The sequence below is a fragment of the Saccostrea echinata genome, unplaced genomic scaffold (genome assembly GCF_033153115.1).
Source record: "Saccostrea echinata isolate AGI-Se365-2 ecotype Australia unplaced genomic scaffold, CSIRO_AGI_Sech_v1 ptg000037l, whole genome shotgun sequence".
NCBI classification, from domain to species: domain Eukaryota; kingdom Metazoa; phylum Mollusca; class Bivalvia; order Ostreida; family Ostreidae; genus Saccostrea; species Saccostrea echinata.
The window spans coordinates 3,690,647-3,712,069 of NW_026889786.1; the positions used below are offsets into that span (position 1 = coordinate 3,690,647).

General features: G+C 33.8%; 1 protein-coding gene across 2 annotated transcripts in view; it reads right to left on the bottom strand.

Annotated features, from left to right (window-relative positions):
• Positions 1–21,423, bottom strand: part of LOC133200215 (dystrobrevin beta-like) — a 67,948-nt gene that overhangs the window by 38,875 nt on the left and 7,650 nt on the right. For both annotated transcript variants that reach the window (XM_061336032.1, XM_061336031.1), the window contains exons 2-8: positions 14,299–14,403; positions 11,725–11,805; positions 10,933–11,146; positions 8,646–8,731; positions 4,470–4,621; positions 505–613; positions 44–210 (exon numbers count right to left, since the gene is read on the bottom strand). In XM_061336032.1, coding sequence (XP_061192016.1) covers positions 44–210; positions 505–613; positions 4,470–4,621; positions 8,646–8,731; positions 10,933–11,146; positions 11,725–11,805; positions 14,299–14,403 — 914 coding nt within the window. The remainder of the gene's footprint in view (positions 1–43; positions 211–504; positions 614–4,469; positions 4,622–8,645; positions 8,732–10,932; positions 11,147–11,724; positions 11,806–14,298; positions 14,404–21,423) is intronic.

Here is a 21,423-nt window from a genome sequence, read left to right on the forward strand (position 1 = left end):
AATAACTTTTTTTTCCTGTTTCTGAAATGTTTAGAATTCTCACGTAAGCAGTGAATTCCTTCATTTGATGGTCGTTGGTATGGTTACCAGCTGTTCGTCCCCTCCAAAAGCAGTCTTGGCACAGTTGAAAATTACAGCACCTCTGACATTTATACCGGAAACCCATAAAGGATTCTCGGTGACAACCTTCACACAACACTGGATGAAACACTGAAGTTCAAAATTATACATAAAATAGAAAATTACCGTTACAATCACTGCTGAAAAATTATTTGTCCAGTGGAAAACTACAATCACTGTCAAAAAATTATACATACAGTGGAAGATTACAATCACTGCTGAAAAATTATGCAAACAGTGGAAAACTACAATCACTGTCGAAAAATTATACATACAGTGGAAGATTACAATCACTGCCGAAAAAGTGACAGTATTTGAAAATGTGGTTTAAAATAAATAAACTGTTTTTGATAAATTTCCTAGAAATGCATCTCTACTACTGACCATTTTCGACCTGTGGCATCTTGCTGAGAATGGGGAGCCACATCAAACATTGTGGTCCTGGGTCCACCATCATCACATTCAGAAAATCATTCACATTCACTGGGTTATTCTGTTAAGAAAACAATATCACTAAATCAGGTCACAGAAATACAATAGTCCTGATTCAAAGTCAAGTTCAACCTGTGTGCCAGGAAGAGTCTAAGATTTATTTTTGAAAGGTAGAATTTAAAACCAAGAGAAATTGTATACATTACATAAAATTCGGTTCAAGGAATATCTTTACTAAGGAAAAATGATATTACCAAAATATTGGAATTAGGGCGAAGAATAACTTTGGTGTAAAAGAACAATATTTCCCTATAATTGTATATGTAAGTGTGAATGGGCAGTTTTGAACTTTAAATATGTATCTTTATTCATCAAATACTTCAATACCATAAATATTATGCAAAGTTAATAGCTGACCAAACTCTGGCAGCAGTGTTTAAACCCCATCTGTTTGTTCACCATTGATCTTCCTAACCCCTCACTTTGATGTCAAATGCACATACTAACAACTTACGATAAAAAGATAAAGCTATGTTAATTATTCATGTTAGTTTGACGCCAGCACTTTTATCCACTAATAAAACACCAATCAATGCCAGTAACAAGATAGATACATTTCAAAGCAAAACATTTCACTCAAATGAATTGATCCCAAGTTCGTACAGTCCTTCTCAAAGATTTAAATCTCTGTTTTTAAGCTGAGTCTGAACTCAGTGTGAGTTATATTACATACTGAGGCATAAACTCAGTGTTAGTTACTAGTATATTAAATTCTGATTCTAAACTCATTGTCAGTTGTATTACATTCTGAGCCTAAACTCATTGTCAGTTCTGTTACATTCTGAGTTTAACTCAGTGCAAGTTGTATTACATTCTGAGTATAAACTCAGTGTAAGTCATTCTGAGTATAAACTCATTGCCTGTTCTATTACATTTTGAGTCTAAAGTCAGTGTCAGTTCTGTTACAATCTGAGTCTAATTTAATTCTATTACATTCTGAGTATGCACTCAGTAAGAGTTGTATTTCATTCTGAGTCTAAGGTCAGTGTCAGTTATTTTACATTCTGAGTGTAAACTCAGTGTCCATACAGTTACATTCTGAGTTTAAAGTCAGTGCAAGTTCTATTTCATTCTGAATCTAAGGTCAGCGTCAGTTCTGTTATATTCTGAATTTAAATTCAGTGTGAGTTCTATTACAATTAGAGCATAAACTCAGTAAAAGTTCTCTTTCATTCCAAGTCTAAAGTCAGTGTCCGCTCTGTTACATTCTGAGTTTAAAGTCAGTGCAAGTTCTATTACATTCTGAATCTAAAGTCAGTGTCTGTTCTATTACATTCTGAATCTAAACTCAGTGTGACTTCTATTACATTCTGAGTATAAACTCAGTGTAAATTCTATTACACTTGAGTATAACTTAGTGCAAGTTCTTCTATATTCTAAAGACATATCAAGTTATTACTCTTACAGGAGAATTTTGAAGTTTAATTTGAATAGTTATAAACTGCGATAATCACAGTACACTGCATGTGGTGGTCTTCAGAAAGGATATTCCACTCTTCTTTAGCTGGGTGAACTTTAACAAGAGGACTATAGGCCACAATGGTCACCTGAGTCACCTTCAGCCTGCTGTTCTTCAAAACAATGTCCCCACCCTAGCCCCAGGGGCCATGATTTGAACAAATATAAATAATACACTATCTGAAGATGCTTGCATATCAATATGACTAATCATGATCATGCTGTTCCTTAAACAGATAATTTTAAAGATTTTTTTCTTTGATTTTCTATTGTTGTCCTACGTACCCTACCCCTCAGGGATCAAAAACTTGAATGTACAGGACCAGACAATGTTTTGCATATTTTAAAATATCACTAATTATGGTACTATTATTAATGAAAGGAAGGTTTTGCAAGATTCTTCCCTATATATTCCCAAGTAAATTTTGATATATTATGGCCCCACCTCATCCCTGGGGCCCAATGTTTTGAACAAACTGTAATCTGCACTACCTAAGGATGTTTGAGAAAAGATTTTAAACATTATAATTCTCCTATAAATACTGATGTAAAACTTTATTTCCTACTGGGGTCCCACCCTATACCCACAAGGGCCATAACTTGAACAAAATGGAATCTGCAATATCTGGGGATGCCTGCATATGAATATCACTAATCATGGTCCTGCTGTTCTTGAGAAGATTTTTAAACAATTCCAATGTAAACTATGATTACCTATTGCGGCCCCAGCCCACTCCAGGGGTACATTTCTACACTTTGTCAAGAAGCTTTCACATGTTTCATCTTTTTTTTGGCCCAGTGGTTCTTGAGAAGGATTTTTTTTATGACAACAACTTTATTTTTGCCTTTTGTAGATTATCTCCTCTTTAAAGTGGCTGAGACACTGGAGAAGAAGGTGAATTTGTGAAAGGATTATGAGGACAACTACAATGACAACAACAACAGACAACAAAAAAAATTCGATCAGAAAAGGTCACTTGAACCTTTGGCTCATGTGAGCTAAAAAGCACATCCAAAGAACTGACAAAACATTGACCTGATCAAATACTTTTGATAAACAAATTAAAATAGATGGTAACATGTAAGAATTGCCTCACCCCCCCCCCCCCCCCCCCTCCATCTCATATCTCTGCATGTAGCGATGTAGGAGTTATTGACCCTGATCTTCTACTCCAGAAAATGGTCCAATCAATACTAGATACACAAAGATCACAGTTAATCTGCTGACGACCACGGAACCATTACAAAATCAATGTCCAGCGTGAGTGGGAGAGTTAACCTGGTACAAGGTCAAGTGATTTCACTTGCCATTAGCACCTCTTCCCTCCATAACAAACATGGATGTTGAAGCACTTACTTGTAATGTCTGGGTGACAGAAAGTAAATATGTACCTATACATATTCTAAAAGCATTTAAAAGCTCATAAAATGGGGGTTTATAGAACCTAATGACTTCCTAATGCACCCCAGGGCTTCATTCAGTCAAATAACAGGATATTCCTAATTTAATTTGATGAAATTACCTAGACCCAGCAAATAAAAAATAAATGAAGAGGCATATTAATTACAAATACTTTGAAGGCATGCAAGGTTTTTTAGGTATGATTAAGCAGGAACCAAATTCTTTCTGGAGTTCACTGGGAATACTTTGAGAAACCCATTTTCTTCGGGAAGACAAGAGATAACTATAGCAGTTTATGAGCAAGAACTCTTTATCAACTTTACTAATAAAAAATAAGTAACAATTAGCAAAAGTGGTAAAATGGGGGGAAAAAACCCAAGGGATATATTTTTATTTACTTTGAAAAAAGAATTGTTTTGTGAAGTAGAAATAATGGAATAATTGCACATTTTTGCATAAGGTGCAAAAGCAACAGGCTCTGTCACCTACCTGAAATCAAGATATGTGTACTTGTAAGTCAAGTAGATTTTCTGTAAGAGTTTAAATTATTTAGATTGGCAAATAGATATATAAATAAATGGTTTTGATATTTGAGTAACTATTTCTTGACTAATTTGGACATATTTATGATTTACAATAAAATACGTTTATAACACTGAAAGTGCCGGGGACAAACAATTTTGATTCATTAAAAACGTAATTCATTAAATTGGATAAGTTAATAATACATTTTAAAACTACAGGGAATTTATATCCTTTCGCTGTAAGAGTGAATTCATTTTATGCATGTTTGCTGTAACCATATTTTAATGTTTCAGCAGTGATTTTTTTTTTTTTTTGCTAGACTAGTGATGGTCAAAAAACTTTAAAATGTGTTTCAAAATACGGAAACTACACCATCTGCTCCTTCTTTGGTAGTACCCCCATTTATGGCCAGTACATGTGAAACAGCAAGGTAAAACCATTCCCACAAGGTGAACAATAACAGCATGTTTACTTTATCAAAACAACTTCTAGGAGCCGTCTCATTATATCCAAATGACGGTCCCTCAAAAACAGCTGCTGGGAGGGCAAGCAGGGCTCGGAGATAGTCTTCAAACCTGGTCCACACCATGTTACCGCTGGAGTCAGAAATCTGGGTGAAGATATCTGTAAAATATCCCCCAGTTATTATCATTCATAAAACAAACAACTTGGTATATGTTTAAAAGTTTATAGGTAAAATATATGCAATGTAACTTCAGTAAGACCTGAATCTGCAGCAGTGTTTTCCTTTTATTTCAAAGTAAAGGGTTTGAAATCAATTGTAACAGGCTAGGGGTTGAGGTTTATGAATAAAATCTCTGTGGACCTTATAACCGTTATGTTTTAAATTTTGATTTCTAAGTGGCATTTATATCAATTGAAGTGGTCAATTTGGCCGGTAGCCGGTTCTTAGGGAAAACACAGCTACAGTGCTATTGTATTCCACTTGGTATTTGGATCCTTGATCAAATTGTGAAGAATCTTGGTTGTGAAGCCAAAAAAATAATGACTTGAGGGACCAGTCTCTGTTTCATCTTTTTCACTCAGATATTGACAGCAACTCCGTAGAGGGATTTAAAGACACAGAAATATACATAACTTCATTTATCAATACTTAATGTGATACTTACGGTAAAATAAACCACCACAAAACAGCAAAGAATCGAGAGCTGAAAGTGTTATCTACTGATAGAAATACTCTGTTTTCCAGTAGTGACAACAACTTTATATGAAAAAGTTGTTCTTGGACAAAAAAATGCAGTATTTGCTAGACAAAGTGGTATCAATCAAAACTAGGGTTGTCACATTGGCCAATCTAGTAACCAGTTAGTCCACATAAATTTAAATTTAAGATTCTCATCCTTATTTGCTTAAAAATTTAGGTGGGTGGGCGGATTTTATTTTTCATTTCTTCTTAAAAATATGTACATAACGTTTTTCTTGTACAAAATTTTCACATTGTAAATGCCAATATGGGTATAATTTATTGTTTACTCCCTGTAATTTCTACAAAGATTCTAGTAATACAAAATATTCACATTGTTAATGATTTAATGAGTTCATACACCGGACACACACAGCTCCTACCAAGAAATGGGGCCCAGATCCCAAAACATTGTACAAGCTAGCTTTAGCTGTACATGGTAGTCACCACTTCTCACTCCGGCCCTTTCAAAATACTGGTATATATCTTTCAGTCTGACCAACAACTTCCTATGTTTTGTCTAAACATACCACATATTTCCACTTTCCTTACATTAACATCCAATTTTTTGGTTCTTGACATATATGTTTGATATTGTCAAAATTTTGCAAAACAGAGTGTCTAAAATATTTCAGTCTCTGCTGAACAGTTCCTCTAAATTTACTGTTTTATGTAGCACTATTATCCTTTTAAGTCTACTGACAATCTTTTTTCAATATGAAATAAGGTACAAATTGATTGCTACAAGATGCTGCATTTATTTTATCTGATTTTTTTTTTGTCTGTTCCACTATATTTTTACTTTGTTCAGATCTCATTAAAAACTTGCTGATGGTACATTGTAGATATACCTAGATTTATCACTTAATAATAACTGTTATTTTGCTTTTTTTCCGCTGCCTTTTCTATACAGGCATATTATTTTTTTCTACCCATGCACACTGCTTTTTGTGCTGAGTTTTCTTCATTCTCCACATGTTCCTGTGATAAAAATAGTACCACATGACTTTTTATACAAATGGGAAGTAACTCTAAAACTCTGACAATGATCTAATAAATACTTACCGGTAGATAAAAAAAAAAAAAAAACAAATACAAATTTAAAACAACAAGGCAGGACATTTTGAGAGGGGCAGAAGGGGATGAGAACCTAAAATTTAGTCTTATCTAAGAAACCCAGAAAAGATTGGCTATCTTATATATCAGTCAAAAATATGCATGTTGCAAATGTATATAATTCTTTATTTAATACTGCACTTCCTCTTTTTACTATAGTACCTTCACACAGAAAAAGGACATTTTTTAATGTTTAAAGATAAAGAACACCAACAACCAATGTAAGTGATTATTGTCATATGAGAGCACTGTAAATATATTGCACTTCTGGAAGAACAATTTGGGTGTCCTGACACTTGGGAGTAATTGCTACAGGTAAATACCTCAAAGTACATTAATTTCTTTTTGTTTATAGAGTTATACATAATTTTAATTGAATATCAAAAATTTTAAGTGAAGAATGGGGCCTTAATTTCTTTTTCCGAGTAGGCATTGTAGTACATACATGACTTTCCGACAAATACCTGGTTAACAGGGTAAAGGATCTCCCCCTCCCAACCCCCCAAAAAATAATAAAACCAGAAATAGAATATCACATTCATAGCTTGAATCAGTTGTTGATACCACAGTAGTGATCACCTACAAGCTCAGTAGAAACAGTCCATTGTTAGAAATTTTCAAAGTCTAAGGGCAATAACTTTTGTCAAAATGAGTTAATCAATGGGAAACTCAAACTTGATCTTGGAATTTCAATTAAAAAGACATTCCAAAAACATTTTTTTTGGGGGGGATGTCAAATCGGTCAATATTTGATATTCGGTTACTCCGATCGAGTACCCAGGTACTCGTTAAAATTGTAAAATACAAATGTGTTAATTTTATTGAGACCAGTTAGGTCCTGTTTAGCCCCATCGATGATTCTTTTAATGCTTTCACAAACATCGAGCCAAAAGAAAATGATTTTTTGCACTAAATTTATTTATCAAATAAACACAAAAGACAACAATTAATACATCAATAATTACAAATGGTTTATACGTGTAGTTCTTGTTTAGGAAGATGATTTGATCCAGGCAAAAGAAAGACAATCTGTTACGCAGCTTTGCAATGAACAGACAAGTGCAAAAAATTATTTTAAAGAAAGAGCCGGTGTCGAGTTCGCTAGATGTATATATTTAATTAATACATGTATGTTGGTTGTTTTCCCCATACACACTATGTTTACTTTGCACAGGTAATTTTAAACATTTTTTGAAATCTGTTATTCTTTCCTAATGTTTTTTTTTCACTTTTGAAGTGGTAGCGGCATCTCTCCGTATTTCCGAATTCGCTACCGTATAGGAACTAAATTATTTCAGGATAATAAGCCCTAATTTAAACTATGTTCATTAAATACTAATCATTAAAGCCATCAAAAAAAAAAAATAACGGATCACAAAAGGTGATAACAGCTGTGTACCAGGTGATTGGTCACGGTGATTACTGTATTTACAAGTACACGACCACAGACAATTATGGGTATTCACAAGTGTGGGTGACGCTAATTACCGTACAAGATAAACATGGACAATTCATTTTGAAGTTGCATTTTTTGATAAGTTTTTGATAAAATAAAATGTTTTGTTCTTTGAAATATGAAAAAAAATATACATCCGAGTAACTGAGTAACAATTTTAGTATTCGATACTCGGACGTTCGATCGAGTACCCGGTTAACCGGGTACTCGTTGACATCCCTAGCTTTTTTATGTACAAGCACAGCAAAAAGTCCAGAAAACAGTGAATATTAAATTAGAAATGTTTTACATCTGAGAGCAATAATTATAAATTTTGTGAAAATGGGTCAATTGACAATTGACAGGAAACTTGAACTAAATCTGTATGTCATCATACTAAAATTTCAAGTTCAATGACATTATCTACAAGAGAAGTGAAAAAAGTTCTAAAAACTATTTATGATGGAATAACAAAGACAGAGTAACAGAAGGAAGAGTAACATGGCAGCTAGGGCATAACAAAATGTTTTTTTCTCTCTTTCCGGATGGGGGGATGTCATTAACTGGTTTTCTTCAGGAATGAATTTGACCTCATTACATTTGTTTGAACCATGATTTTGAATGAATGAAATATAGTGTCATCTTCATCTAAATGCTATTTTATATTGACTTTATTTTTTTCTTTCTTAAAATAAAAAGTTTCAAATTTTAATATTGATTTAAAAATGCCACATCTGTCTTTTGAAAGCTGACTGTCATTTTGCCATTGTGTAATGATGGATTAATTGTCAGGGAGTCTGTTGTGGGAATGGCAGGTCTATGCTTCACGTCTGTGGAAATGAATTACTTTCCCAATGGAACATGGATTCTAAATTAAGTTCGGCACTACTTACACCTAAGTTTGTCCATCATTTTTCCAGAACACATGTGGGAGAGTGCCACTTTGAGGGAAAAAACACTCATTCTTCCATAGCCTTCTCTGAAATTAAACCAGATAACATGTTACTGCGATTTAAGGCCTTAACTAGAAAGTCATGTTCAAGTGCCATGATAAATTATGCAGGGAAAAGGTTTAAAGTTTTTGTTCATATAGTCAATCCCATTGTTTATGCTTAGTTCAATATTTTCCATTTTGTTTAATATAACTTGAGTTTCATAAGGCAGGTTTTTCTGAGCCAAATTATGTGTTCTGTTTTCTTATCTACTAAGGGAGTAACAATTTATCAATATACCCCAATTGGGAATGGACCTGCAACATAAACCTTTAATTGTTCAATGACCTGGAAATATAGGTCAAATATCTAAAGCTCCAATATCTAAAGCAAGTCAGATATAGTACATCCCAAGATGCATCATCCACGTAAGTTTTATAACCATAAGACTAAGAGTTACTTTGGAAAGTACCTGCTCCAAAAACTTAAACTTGTCCAGAAATGTTGGTTAGACAGATCTAACATCCATGCCTGATAGTGTGCATCCCTAGATGCATTACCCATGCAAGTTTGGTCCATATAGGGCTTATAGTTACCTGGGAATGGACCTGCTCTGAAAATTAAGCCTGTTTAATCACCTGGAAAATGTAAATCAGGTCACTGTTTGAAGCTAGTCTGGTAGTGTCCATCCCCAGATATATCTCCTGTACAAGTTTGGTCCAGGTAGAACTTCTAGTTTCTTAAAATAAACCTGCTCCAAAAAACTTGGTCACTCATCCATAAAATGTAAGTTAAACCAGCATTCAAAGCAAGTCTGGTAGTTTACATCCCTAGATGCATTTAGAGTCCAAGCAAGTTTAGTAATGGTAGAGCTTATAGTTACTTGGACCTGGTTCAAAAACTTTAACATGTTCATTCATCCAAAAACTGCTGATAAGATCCAGCATCTGAAGCAAGCCTGGTAGTGTGCATCTCTAGATTCATCATCCACACAAATTAAGTCACCGTACAGATCATAGTTACTTGGGAATGAGACCTGCTCCAAAAACTTTAATCTGCTACAAAAACTTAAACATACTCCAACAACATTAACCTGGTCAATTTCTGGAAAATGCAGCTTCTGAAACCTGATTGGAATGATGAAAAGTACTAGATGCGTAATTCATATGCAATTCTGATCAATATAGGGCAGAGTTACTTTAAAATAAAACTGCTCCAAAAACTTTGACCTGGGATGTTGAGACCGAAAGTATAGTGTAAGCTTCCCCCAACTTTGTCAAGGTGAGCTATAAAGGGTAACAATGAGATTATGTAAACATAAAGAACATGATAAGATTATGTACCATATATACTCCCCTATAAGTCGGTCTGCCTATAAGTCGGTTGTATTTTTTAAGCTTAAATTAAAAGGATTTACCTGCTGAAATACCAATCTTTTTATAACCAGCGTATAAGTCAGATAAAGAGTTTTGGACCAAAGTTTAACTCCCAACAAGAGGCCCATGGGCCACATCGCTCACTTGAGAACATTGGCTAGGCAAAAGCACAAATCAGTTCAGTATTGAAAAGATTACTGGGGGGGGGGGGGGGTTCCATGTCAATATAACAAATGGCTTTGTTGTACTTGAGAAGATTTTAAAATTTAAAAAAAAATTCCCATATATTCCTTTTTAAAAATTTGATCCCCCATTGTGGCTCCTCCCTATCCCAACATGAGGATGCTTCCATATAATTATGAATCTTCATGGCTTTACTGTTCTTGAGAAGAAGATTTTTAAAGATTTTCTATATATTTCTATGTAAAACTTTGATCCTCCATTGTGGCCCCGCCCTACCCCCGGGGGTCATGATTTGAACAAACTTGAATCTACACTACCTGGGGATGCTTCCATATGAGTTTCATCTTTCCTGGCTCTGTGGTTCTTGAGAAGAAGATTTTATAAAGATGCTATTCATTTTTCACTAATTCTTAATTATCTCCCCTTGAAAGAGGGCATGGCCCTTCATTTGAACAAACTTGAATCCCCTTCACCCAAGGATGCTTTATGGCAAGTTTGGTTGAAATTGGCCCAGTGGTTCTGGAGAAGAAGTTGAAAATGTGAAAAGTTTACAACAACAACGACAACGACGACAGACAACGGACAAATTTTGATCAGAAAAGCTCACTTGAGCCTTTGGCTCAGGTGAGCTAAAAAACAGACTTATAGGCCAGTATATACAGTAAGTAAAAGAATACATCTACACTGACCTATCATAGGCAGATATGATCCAGTGTAACAACATGTTAACACACTGGTCAGCATTGACTTGCTGTGTGGAAGGAAGACGTTTGTTAAGATTACAGAATAGACTCGAGATGATGGCCTCTACTCGAGACGAGTTCAACTCTGAGTCAGGCTCCAGTGAGTTTAGACCATTCTCCCTGAAGGACTCAATGATATTCCAGATGTCCACAAGGGATACTGAAAATGGGAACGAAAATCATGGTCAATAAAATTTCCAATCTGTTCAATTAACCACACAGGTGATAATCTCCTTCATATATTAATTAATAATAATTGCTTGAGGCTTCAGTAACCTGATCATTATTTTACCAAGTGAAGGCAGATTCCATGTCTAGAAACAGACTGGATCTATTTATGGTAAAAATGATTTCCATTTCTTCACTTTCAGTAGGAGCACATCAAACACAGACCTTTAATCACCTTTTAATTATTTTACTTTGTACGTTAAGATTGAAGTTGACCAGCTTATCATGTTTTCAGTGACTTTCCAGTGTCTATGTGATTTGATGGTCTGTGTATATGCTTTAAAGGATGTAGAAAATGCATAATGTTTTTAGTAATCTTTAAATTCTTAAGACATACATGTATATGTAATTTTTTTAAGTCTCGGAGTCAAACAAAATGTAATACAGTAGATGATGCAGAATTAAACATCTGAAATTACATAATGGATCAAAAAATGATACTTGTCAACTTGAGTTATTCAAGTTTTACAAGATTTATGAACACAAAATTTAATTATTAACTATACTCACAGTTGGTCTTCTTTTGAATGAATCTCAGTTTACAGGCTGTCCTATACGTGGCAAATCGAATGACATCAAAATTCTGGGCTCCTAACAATGAAATATCTTCATTAACTCAATTTACAATTTAAAAAAAAAGGTTAATTAACAGGAAATCAACCATTCATAAAACACAGTGTTAGACCACTTCGTTACATGTGAAAAATAAAGAGATAAGATCAGTACCTGATTCACTTAATTCTTGGAAAATTCAATGTTCAATGCAAAAAAAGAAAAAAAAATCAAAAAAAAAAAACAACTTTGAATCATAAAATTTACATTGTGGCTTCCTCATGTCAGTCTTGAAGATTTCCTGTAAGGCAGATGGTTGCTCGCTTGAATGAGGGCATGTTTTGTCAGTTTGGAGCATTATCAGATCCAAAATGACTCATTTCAAAGTCACAATTTGACTTCAACAAGCACAAATACAGAAAATGCTTGTTTGTAACATTATATTTCTTTTAAAACAAAAGTTCCAACATATAATCGTTTGATGTACTGTTCACATTATAACTGCAGACTAAGCGCCCTATGTTTCACTATTTAGAAGCTATACTGCTTCACCTGCATGACTTACAGATTTCTGTAAGGAGTACAGATAATACGCAAGTTTCGAGATTATCTCCCTTGGTGCGCTCTTTCGTTACAGAGGGGTTTCTTGTTTCCGCGTAAGCAGGCAGGTGGGACAGTTACATGTGTATAAATATTGGATACATTACATCATCGATATACTGGTCTATCATAACTGATTGTCGGGATGTACTCTTTACCGAATTAAAGTAAAGGCGTCAATTCTTTCTACGAAAAAAAAAAAAACGAAACAAAAGAAAATAAAAATGGGAACAAAAGAAAATATCAGTGGATAAGACTTATCAAACAAGGAAATAGATAATATGGATTTCTAATAAATACACACACATCTGATCATTGTATGTCGGCATTCTGAATGACTCTTTTCCTTAACTTCAAAGAGCCCAACAACTTTTTAGAAAAGGTGTGCACAATCAAAGAATTATTTTTTAATGAAGATGATGATGGTTTTTTCATTTTCAAGTATCCTAACTGAAAGTGAATTTGTAAATATGTATAAAAGAGCTTTACAAAATCATCAAAATGATCACTGCTTAACATTATCATCTTTTTATAACATCAAATGAATTTTAAAAGCCATATAGCCATCCTTTTTTTATTTATGCAAGCTTGTATACATTAACAACCTGTCCCACTTCCATGCTGATATGGATACCTTTTGTGCCTCTATCATAGGAGAGTTACAATCTCGAAACTCACGTATTGTGACTCCTGGTACTTATAAATTTATTTTACTTACTCAAACCCACCCCCAGTACTTAGGTAGAGAGTTCACCTCATATCTGCTATGTTGTAAACTGTACTAAGCCAGGTCTAACCTGTGACTTTAAGGTTCACTGACCCTCTGATAAGAAAGATAACTCTCATTGTGATGACTATTATTCCTTAATAAATTGTCATTGTCAATTATCATTTCTATCAAATTTTGCCCTGCAAGGTATGTTGAAATTGCGTGCATTTTAATTATAAATTAAATTTCTTTACGAAAATCATTAGAGTTAAATCAATATTTTACATGAGTGAACGGAGGGATGATGGACCTTAAACTTGAGAGTGTCTGTCTGTCTGTTTGTTTGATTTTTCTCTTTCTTAATTCTCTACTAATTTAAATGTTATTGTTTCCATTATGGGAGATGTTTTGAGACCATATTAGTGTTGTAGTAATAATGGAACCCGAAGGGCTTTATGGTAAATTTGATCTCGTACCAACCCGTATTTATATCCCGATAGATGTTTAAAAATGATACATTATTACCGGTACTTATATTTACATTTGTGATTTATTCATATTTTATATTTGCTTGATTATAATCTTTAACGCGTGAAATCTTTTATTTTTCAAACTCAATGACAGGTATTTGATTCATTTATTGCATGTCAACCCTTTATGACGTCACTGAGAAATTATGTCCAACGTTTATGACGCGAGGAACCCGTGTTTATATGGATATAGATACGTGTTGCTTTCAGTAGTGTTATATAAGGGAAAACGTTTGCAAATGTAAATATTAGGAAATTAATTGTTTCAGTGAGAATTATACTCTGGATAACATTTGCTGGTGGATGACTTCCTAAACTCATTAAGTTGCTTATTTTAATAAGGAAGGGATTCTGAGTCCCTAGTACTTAGATGACTAATTATACACTTATGTGATCAGGGAATCTAATTACTCTTTTAGTTTTCAGTTACTTATTACCGGGTAATCCCCTCGACAGAAAATGAGGGGATATAGTAATGCACTTTTGTGTGCAAGTGTGGGTGAGTGAGTGGGTGCTTGGGTAATGGAAGTAATAATTTTCATTGGGGTCAATGTGCTCTTTTGCCAGGGGATGCTTCACTTGCTGTGCCCCAGTTCATTTCAGTTGGGGAGGGGGGGGGGAATTCCTGGTACTTATATGACTTATTGTAGTGAGAAGATATTTTGAACTTCTGCAACTTAATGATCAACTTACTCATTTCAGTGAGGAGGGATTTCGAGTCTCGGACTGACTTGCTGGTTGGACTAATGTCCTCAAGTATCTGGTTCTCATTTTCAATGTTCTTCCCATGAACATAACCTAAAAGAAAATCCATTTAGGATAAAAAAGTTGAATAAAGTTTCATAATTTTTTCTGGAAAATTTAATGTTACAAGAAAATATAAGGCCAACTTTTTGTTGGTTCATCTTTTTTTGTTGTTGAAAATCTAGTATACTACAGATATACATAGAAAAATGCAATGAAATAATAAAGTTTCTTAAATGTTTTATGGAAGAAGCATAAAATAAAATGAGAATGCTTATGAAACACATATTTCAATATTTGCTTAATGAACATGACAGGCAAATTTCATTCGATAAATGACTAGGATCTGAGAGCATGTTCAGCCTCTCGAAGTCATTTCTTAACAGCAAAATGATATTTAAAAAAAAGTTAGTAGTTACAGACAACAGAAAACCAAGAAATTTCAAAAACAAATCTCCAGTGACTAAATGTCACATACATTTTTAAAAAGCTCTGCATTTTTCAAAATGCAGCGTCATCTGCCGACTATGTACTTAGTCATCAGGTAACTGAAGCAGTACATACTTTTCTGCAGAATTCTTAATTTAAAAAACCCACAATAATTAAAAAAAAATCACTTACATGACCAAGCTATGTTAAAACATTTCCACATTTCTGATCGGATCACAAACCACCTAGATGAAAACAGATGCTCTAACATGCTGACCCTGTAATTATCTTACAAGATCAGGGGTTCTAATGAAAAAAAACTGTCCGTACAGTGAGCTGAGAACCTGATTCTGCAACTGAAAGATGACTCATGTGTGTGTGTGACAAGTTTCTACCTTGATCAGGGGCTCTTTGAAATCAGCCATGACAGCGGGAATCCTTAATGCTGTCAAGTGGCCATGCAGCCAAAAAACAGAATTAATCTTTGCACTCCAACTCTTATATGGTTTTTATATTGAATTTAAAATAGGATGAGGTGGAATGCCAGTGAGAGACGTACAAATCAATGGAGATTAGGTTTAACACTTTTTTTACTACAAATTCAATTGATTTTATTTTTGCTCACATCAATGCCAGTTGTCAATTCAGCAAATCAAATTAACATTATCGGAAAAGAGACAATATGCTGCAAAAGTCATCATAAAAAGAAACTAAATTTGTTTTTAATACATTACAACATGTACAAAGCACAAACTTCTTTACCACTTTTCCTACATGAATCAACATTAGCAATGCATGTATAACATGCAGAAATGATGAAAAAAATAATAGGAATGTAAAGAGACAAAAATAGCAGCTTTTAATTAAGACGACTTTTTCCTCAATCACTCATCATAAAATAAACGATCATCTTGTGACGGAAATATGCCATATATTGATTATCACCAAGGACTACCTCTGTATGATAAAGATGGCTGATTGGTCATGGTGGTTTAAACAATGCCAGACAGTTTCCCAGTCCCTGTCACAGCTGACGGACTCAAAGCCCCACCACATACCAGGGAATCAATAGCCCTACACAGCTACATTACACAAAAATATTGACGCTGTCACAGTTCAACACCACCAAAGATATCACTGACGTATCAAGTGATAGATACTGTAACATTGATCAGAAGAGTGTTTGTTTAAAGCATTTAATTCTGATTGACAGAATGTATTAAAGAAACAAGCATCTGTATAGGAGAAAACTTCACTGTTTAAATACCAATTATTTTCATCTTTGTATTGTTGTCTTCTCTACAATAAAACTATAAGAAAATTTATAGGACATGAATGCCTCCTTTGAGCCAATATTTGTGTTCCAAAAATCAAAATATGTGAGGCAAAAGCTCTGAAGATAAAAATTAGGTAAAGGTAACATTTGAATTACTCTTACCAAGTGTGTTTTATAATAAGAGGCTATCCAACAGTAAACCTCTATAGTACTAACAAGAGGCCCATGGGCCACAGCACTCACCTGAGTAACTATGGCCCTTCTGTTCTTCATCAGCAGATTCTTTTTCCTATATATAGTCTTATGTAAAACTCTGATCACATATTATGGCCCCATCCTATCCCAGGGGGTTATGATTTGAACAAATCTTCAATCTACACTACCTGAGGATGATTTCATATAAATATCACTAATCATGGTTTGCTGTTCTTGAGAAGAAGTTCTTTAAAGATTTTTCCTATATATTCCTAGATAAAACTTTAATCCCCCATTTCTGCACCACCCTACACCCAGGGGTTATGATTTGAACAAAACTGAATCTACACTATCTGAGGATGCTTCCATATATATATGACTAATAATGACTTTGCTGTTCTTGAGAAGATTTTAAAAGATATTTCCTATATATTCCTATGTATAACTTTGATCCTCTTTTGTGACCCCATCCTAGCCTAAGGGGTCCTGATTTGAACAATCTTGAATCTACACCACCTGAGGATGTTTCTTTATTAATATGATCATGGCTTTGCTGTTCTCGAGAGGCAGATTTGTGAAAGATTTTCCTATACATTACTAGGATTTCTTCTCAAGAAAGTAAAGTCATGATTAGTCATAATTATACAGAATCATTCTCAGGTAGCCCTGTTGTGGCCCTGCCCTATCCCCAAGGGCCATGATTTGAACAAACTTGAATCTACCCTACCTGAGAATGATTCTGTATAAATATGACTAATCATGGCTTTACTTTCTTGAGAAGAAAATTTTTTAAAGATATTTTGTATATATTCCTATGTAAACATGGTAAAACTTTGATCTCCTGTTGTGGCCCCACCCTACTCCTGGGGGTCATGCTTTGAACAAACTTGTATCTAAAGTATGTAAAGAAAAGAATAAAAAATGTGAAAAGTTTACAGATGACAGACAGACACCGGACACTCTTCAGTTAGAAAAGCTCACTTGAGCCTTTGGTTCAGGTGAGCTAAAAATTATGTATAATATTCCACCAGTAGATGCACAATATTCCACCAGTAGATTCAAAATTAGAAGTGCAATATTCTACCAGTAGATGTACAATATTCCACCAGTAGAAGTACAATATTCCAACAGTAGATGTACAATATTCTACCAGTATATGTACAATATTCCACCAGCAAAATGTGCAATATTTCACCAGCAGATGTACAATATTCCACCTGTACGTTAGTCCAATAACATTAAGCTGTTTGAAGTTTAATGCAGTAAGTACAGATTATCTTGATAAATTAGTAACTATTACCTTACCCATGTACAGAGTAACCCTGAAACAATGTAACAATACTGATGTTTATTAGCCTGGTTTAGAAACTGAAATATACAAATCAAACAGGGGGCTGAACTTGAATGGTAGTTTGCCTTGTCACAAATACATTACACATTTAGCACTCATGAGAATAGATCTATGCAAGGTATTTTTTTAAAAAAAATCATTCAAAACCAGATTCTCGACCCCTATCAAAGTTCAGTTATCTTTTACAGTATATTAGCAGTAAGCGTGGCCTTAAATGATGCCAAACTTGAACAAGTTTGAGTCCAATTAATACAAGTAATTAGTCAAGACTCAAAAGAAGTTGATGCCTGTTTGTTGGATTAGTACAATAGACAGCAGTCTCACTCTTTAATATCATAGAGAATGAAACATTTTTTAACCTATAATTTGCACTTATTCAGTTTATTTTCCTCTCATTAAATAAATGAGGCAGACAGTCTTCAACAAGATTAAAAATAATTGTCCCATTACTCTGCCTTTCAAATTCAGATTACATTCTTGGTAAACACAATCGAATCATAACAGAAATGTGAAGATATACTGATGAAAAAAAGAGTGTGAAGATATAACTGATAATAAAAGAGTTCAAAGACATACCGATGATAAAAGATTGTGAAGATATACCGATGATAAAAGATTGTGAACATATACTGATAATAAAAGAGTGTGAACATATACTGATAATAAAAGAGTGCAAAGACATACCAATGATAAAAGATTGTGAAGATATACTGATAATAAAAGAGTGTGAAGATATACTGATAATAAAAGAGTGCAAAGACATACTGATGACAAAAGATTGTGAAGATATACTGATGATAAAAGATTGTGAAGACATACTGATGATAAAAGAGTGTGAAGATATACTGATGATAAAAGAGTGTGAAGATATACTGATGATAAAGGAGTGTGAAGATATACTGATGGTAAAACAGTGTTAAGACATACTGATGATTAAAAAGTGAGAAGTTATACAGATGACAAATGAGTGTGAAGATACACATGTACTGATGATAAAAATGTGTGAAGACATACTTAGGGCTGGGACGATACAACTTTTTCTATATCGATATGTATCACGATATTTGAGCCACGATATGATATGTATCACGATATGTTGAATTGGTTATAAAATGTCTTTTTTTTGTATTGAAATGAACAAAACATTTTTTTCACAAATAAGAATAATTTATTCAAAGAAGTTGTATACCTGTTGTAAAAGAAAATAATTTTACACAAGTTATGTTAGATATTATGTATTTCATATTTATATTAATATTTAGCATATTTATATTATATATTTAACCCAAAATGTTAAGTAAACAAAGAAAAATATAAGTCAGAATTTTTTTTTTGCGATATTTCGATATTTCTTCATATGTATCGATATGCGTATCATCATCACATTGAATCGATATTATCGATATCTCGATATATCGTCCCAGCCCTAGACATACTGATGATAAAAGTGTGTGAACGCACACTGATGGTAAATGTGTGTGAAGACATACTGATGACAAAAGTGTATGAAGACATACAGATACTAATGATAAAAGAGCCAGTCCGACACTTCCTTCTCAGACACTGCACCTCCTCAATATTAGCAGATAGTATCCACACAAAAAAGGATTTAATATAACTGGATGGTATCCACACAAAAAAGGATCAAATATTACTGGATAGTATCCACACACAAAGATTAAATATTAGTGGATAGTATCCACACACAAAAGGATTAAATATTACTGTACAGTATCCACACATAAAGCCTAGAGTTTGTACATTATCCAAACATTCAATATTTTTTATTGACCGAGCCTTTTTTACATGGCTTAGTTTGTCGAATGTGAGTAAACACCATTAATGATACATAATAACTCACCACGAGAATGGAAATGTACCCTCTTCACTCCTCGCATGTTAAGCTCTTTCCCCTTGTGACATATTGACACAGTCCAAAGCAAAAGAAAAGTCGAAACACAACTAACATTTTTTTTAAAGACAGGCCACTTCTCTGAACAGTTCAAAACAAAACATAGACAATGAAATAATCAATTTGTAGAGATAGTGAAGCGATAGAACCTCACAAGTTCGCTAATAAAAATTATCACCTTTTCTCTGTAGAAACAATTTTGGCTCTCCCAGAGACTGTAACAATTACATTTCTATAGATGTATTAATGCATGACCAAGGATCATTATAAACAAAACCACTTAGTAACATACTCCACCATGCAAAATAGCCCTAATGTAAGATATAATCTTCCATTTCAATACAATGTCCACTTTTTATGAATTATAAAAATCTGTTATTAGATTAAATCCAAGTATCTTAACTTTCAAAAATTTGATACAATACACTCAGAATACACCTTATTTAAACATCTGAACACGCTGCAATAAATGTCTGTAAAATCCACCTGTGACGTCACTCTTTTGTTTGAGCGCTCCATTATTTTTCAAGAATAGAGAGTTGCAAATTACATTGAAAACAGAATTTGTTATGTTCATATTCTTCTTTCTTCCCGTACCTATACCGAGGAAAGAACTTAAAAAATTTTAACAAGTTTATTTTCACATAAAGAAAATAAATGTGGCACTGTTGAGAATTGAACCCGGTACCTTCACCTTCAGAGTCAGGTACTCATCTCACTATGCTATCGAAGCTGTTGAATGACAACAGATTTAATTAATTTCAGTACACTTTTTTGCCTTACTTTCTCTCTATATATAAATAAATATATGTACTACTAATATGTTAAATGTATATTAAATTTTACAGTCTATCTTATAAATATTCTCTATTCATATATTAACAAACAATAATTACAAGCATTTAAAAAGGTGGATTTTACGTTGGTTAATATACTCGTAGCGCTCCATTCCTTAAAAGCAATGGGCCTCGGCCCCTTCGGGGCCTTGGCTCCATTACTTTTAAGGAATGGAGCGCTACTTGTACATTAACCCTTACGTCTCAACAGAAGGGAGGAGGACAAGGTCATTCCACAGAATGACCGGAAAGCTTTAACTATATTGACGTCACCAAGATGTTGTGTTACAACTAGGGATTTCAAATCAGTCAATTTTTGATAATCAGTTACTCGGACGTATTTCCGATCAATTACCCGGGTACTCGGTGAAAATGCAAATTCAAGTGTGTTAATTTTCTTGAGCCCCATTAAGCTCTGTTAAAAAGCTGGGTTTTTTTAATCACGTTTTATGAATGTATATAAACATGGGGTCCAACGGAAATGATTTTTTGGTACTAAATTTATTTATCAAATAAACACAAAAGACACAATTAATACATCAAGAATTACAAATGGTTTACAGTTCTTCTTTAGGATCTATTTCATCAACGCAAAAGGAGGACAATCTGTTACACAGCTTTGTGATGATCAGACTAGCGAAAGAGAAGGAAAGGAACGTTGTGGGATCACTAGTCTAATATTTTTTCATTTGTTGGTTGTTTCCCTAGTATACACTAAACTTACTATGGAAACTGACTTTAAACATTTTTTTGAATCTTTACTTATTTTGAAGTGGGAAGCGACATTTCTACGCATGTCCAATTTCTCTGCAGTATATTAACTAAACAATTTATAAATGATTTGAAGATAATAGACATATTATAGGATGTTCACCGAAAAACAATCATTGAAGTCATAAAAAAATTAAGGACTACATGTACAATAGGTGAGAACAGCTGTGTACCAGGTGATTGGTCACTAATTACTGTACTAACAGTATATACACAGCCATGGGCGATAACGGGGTGTTTTACAGGGTGTAGATGACTACACACTGATTACCCGTGTGCATACTTGTATTATTTTTTGAGAAGT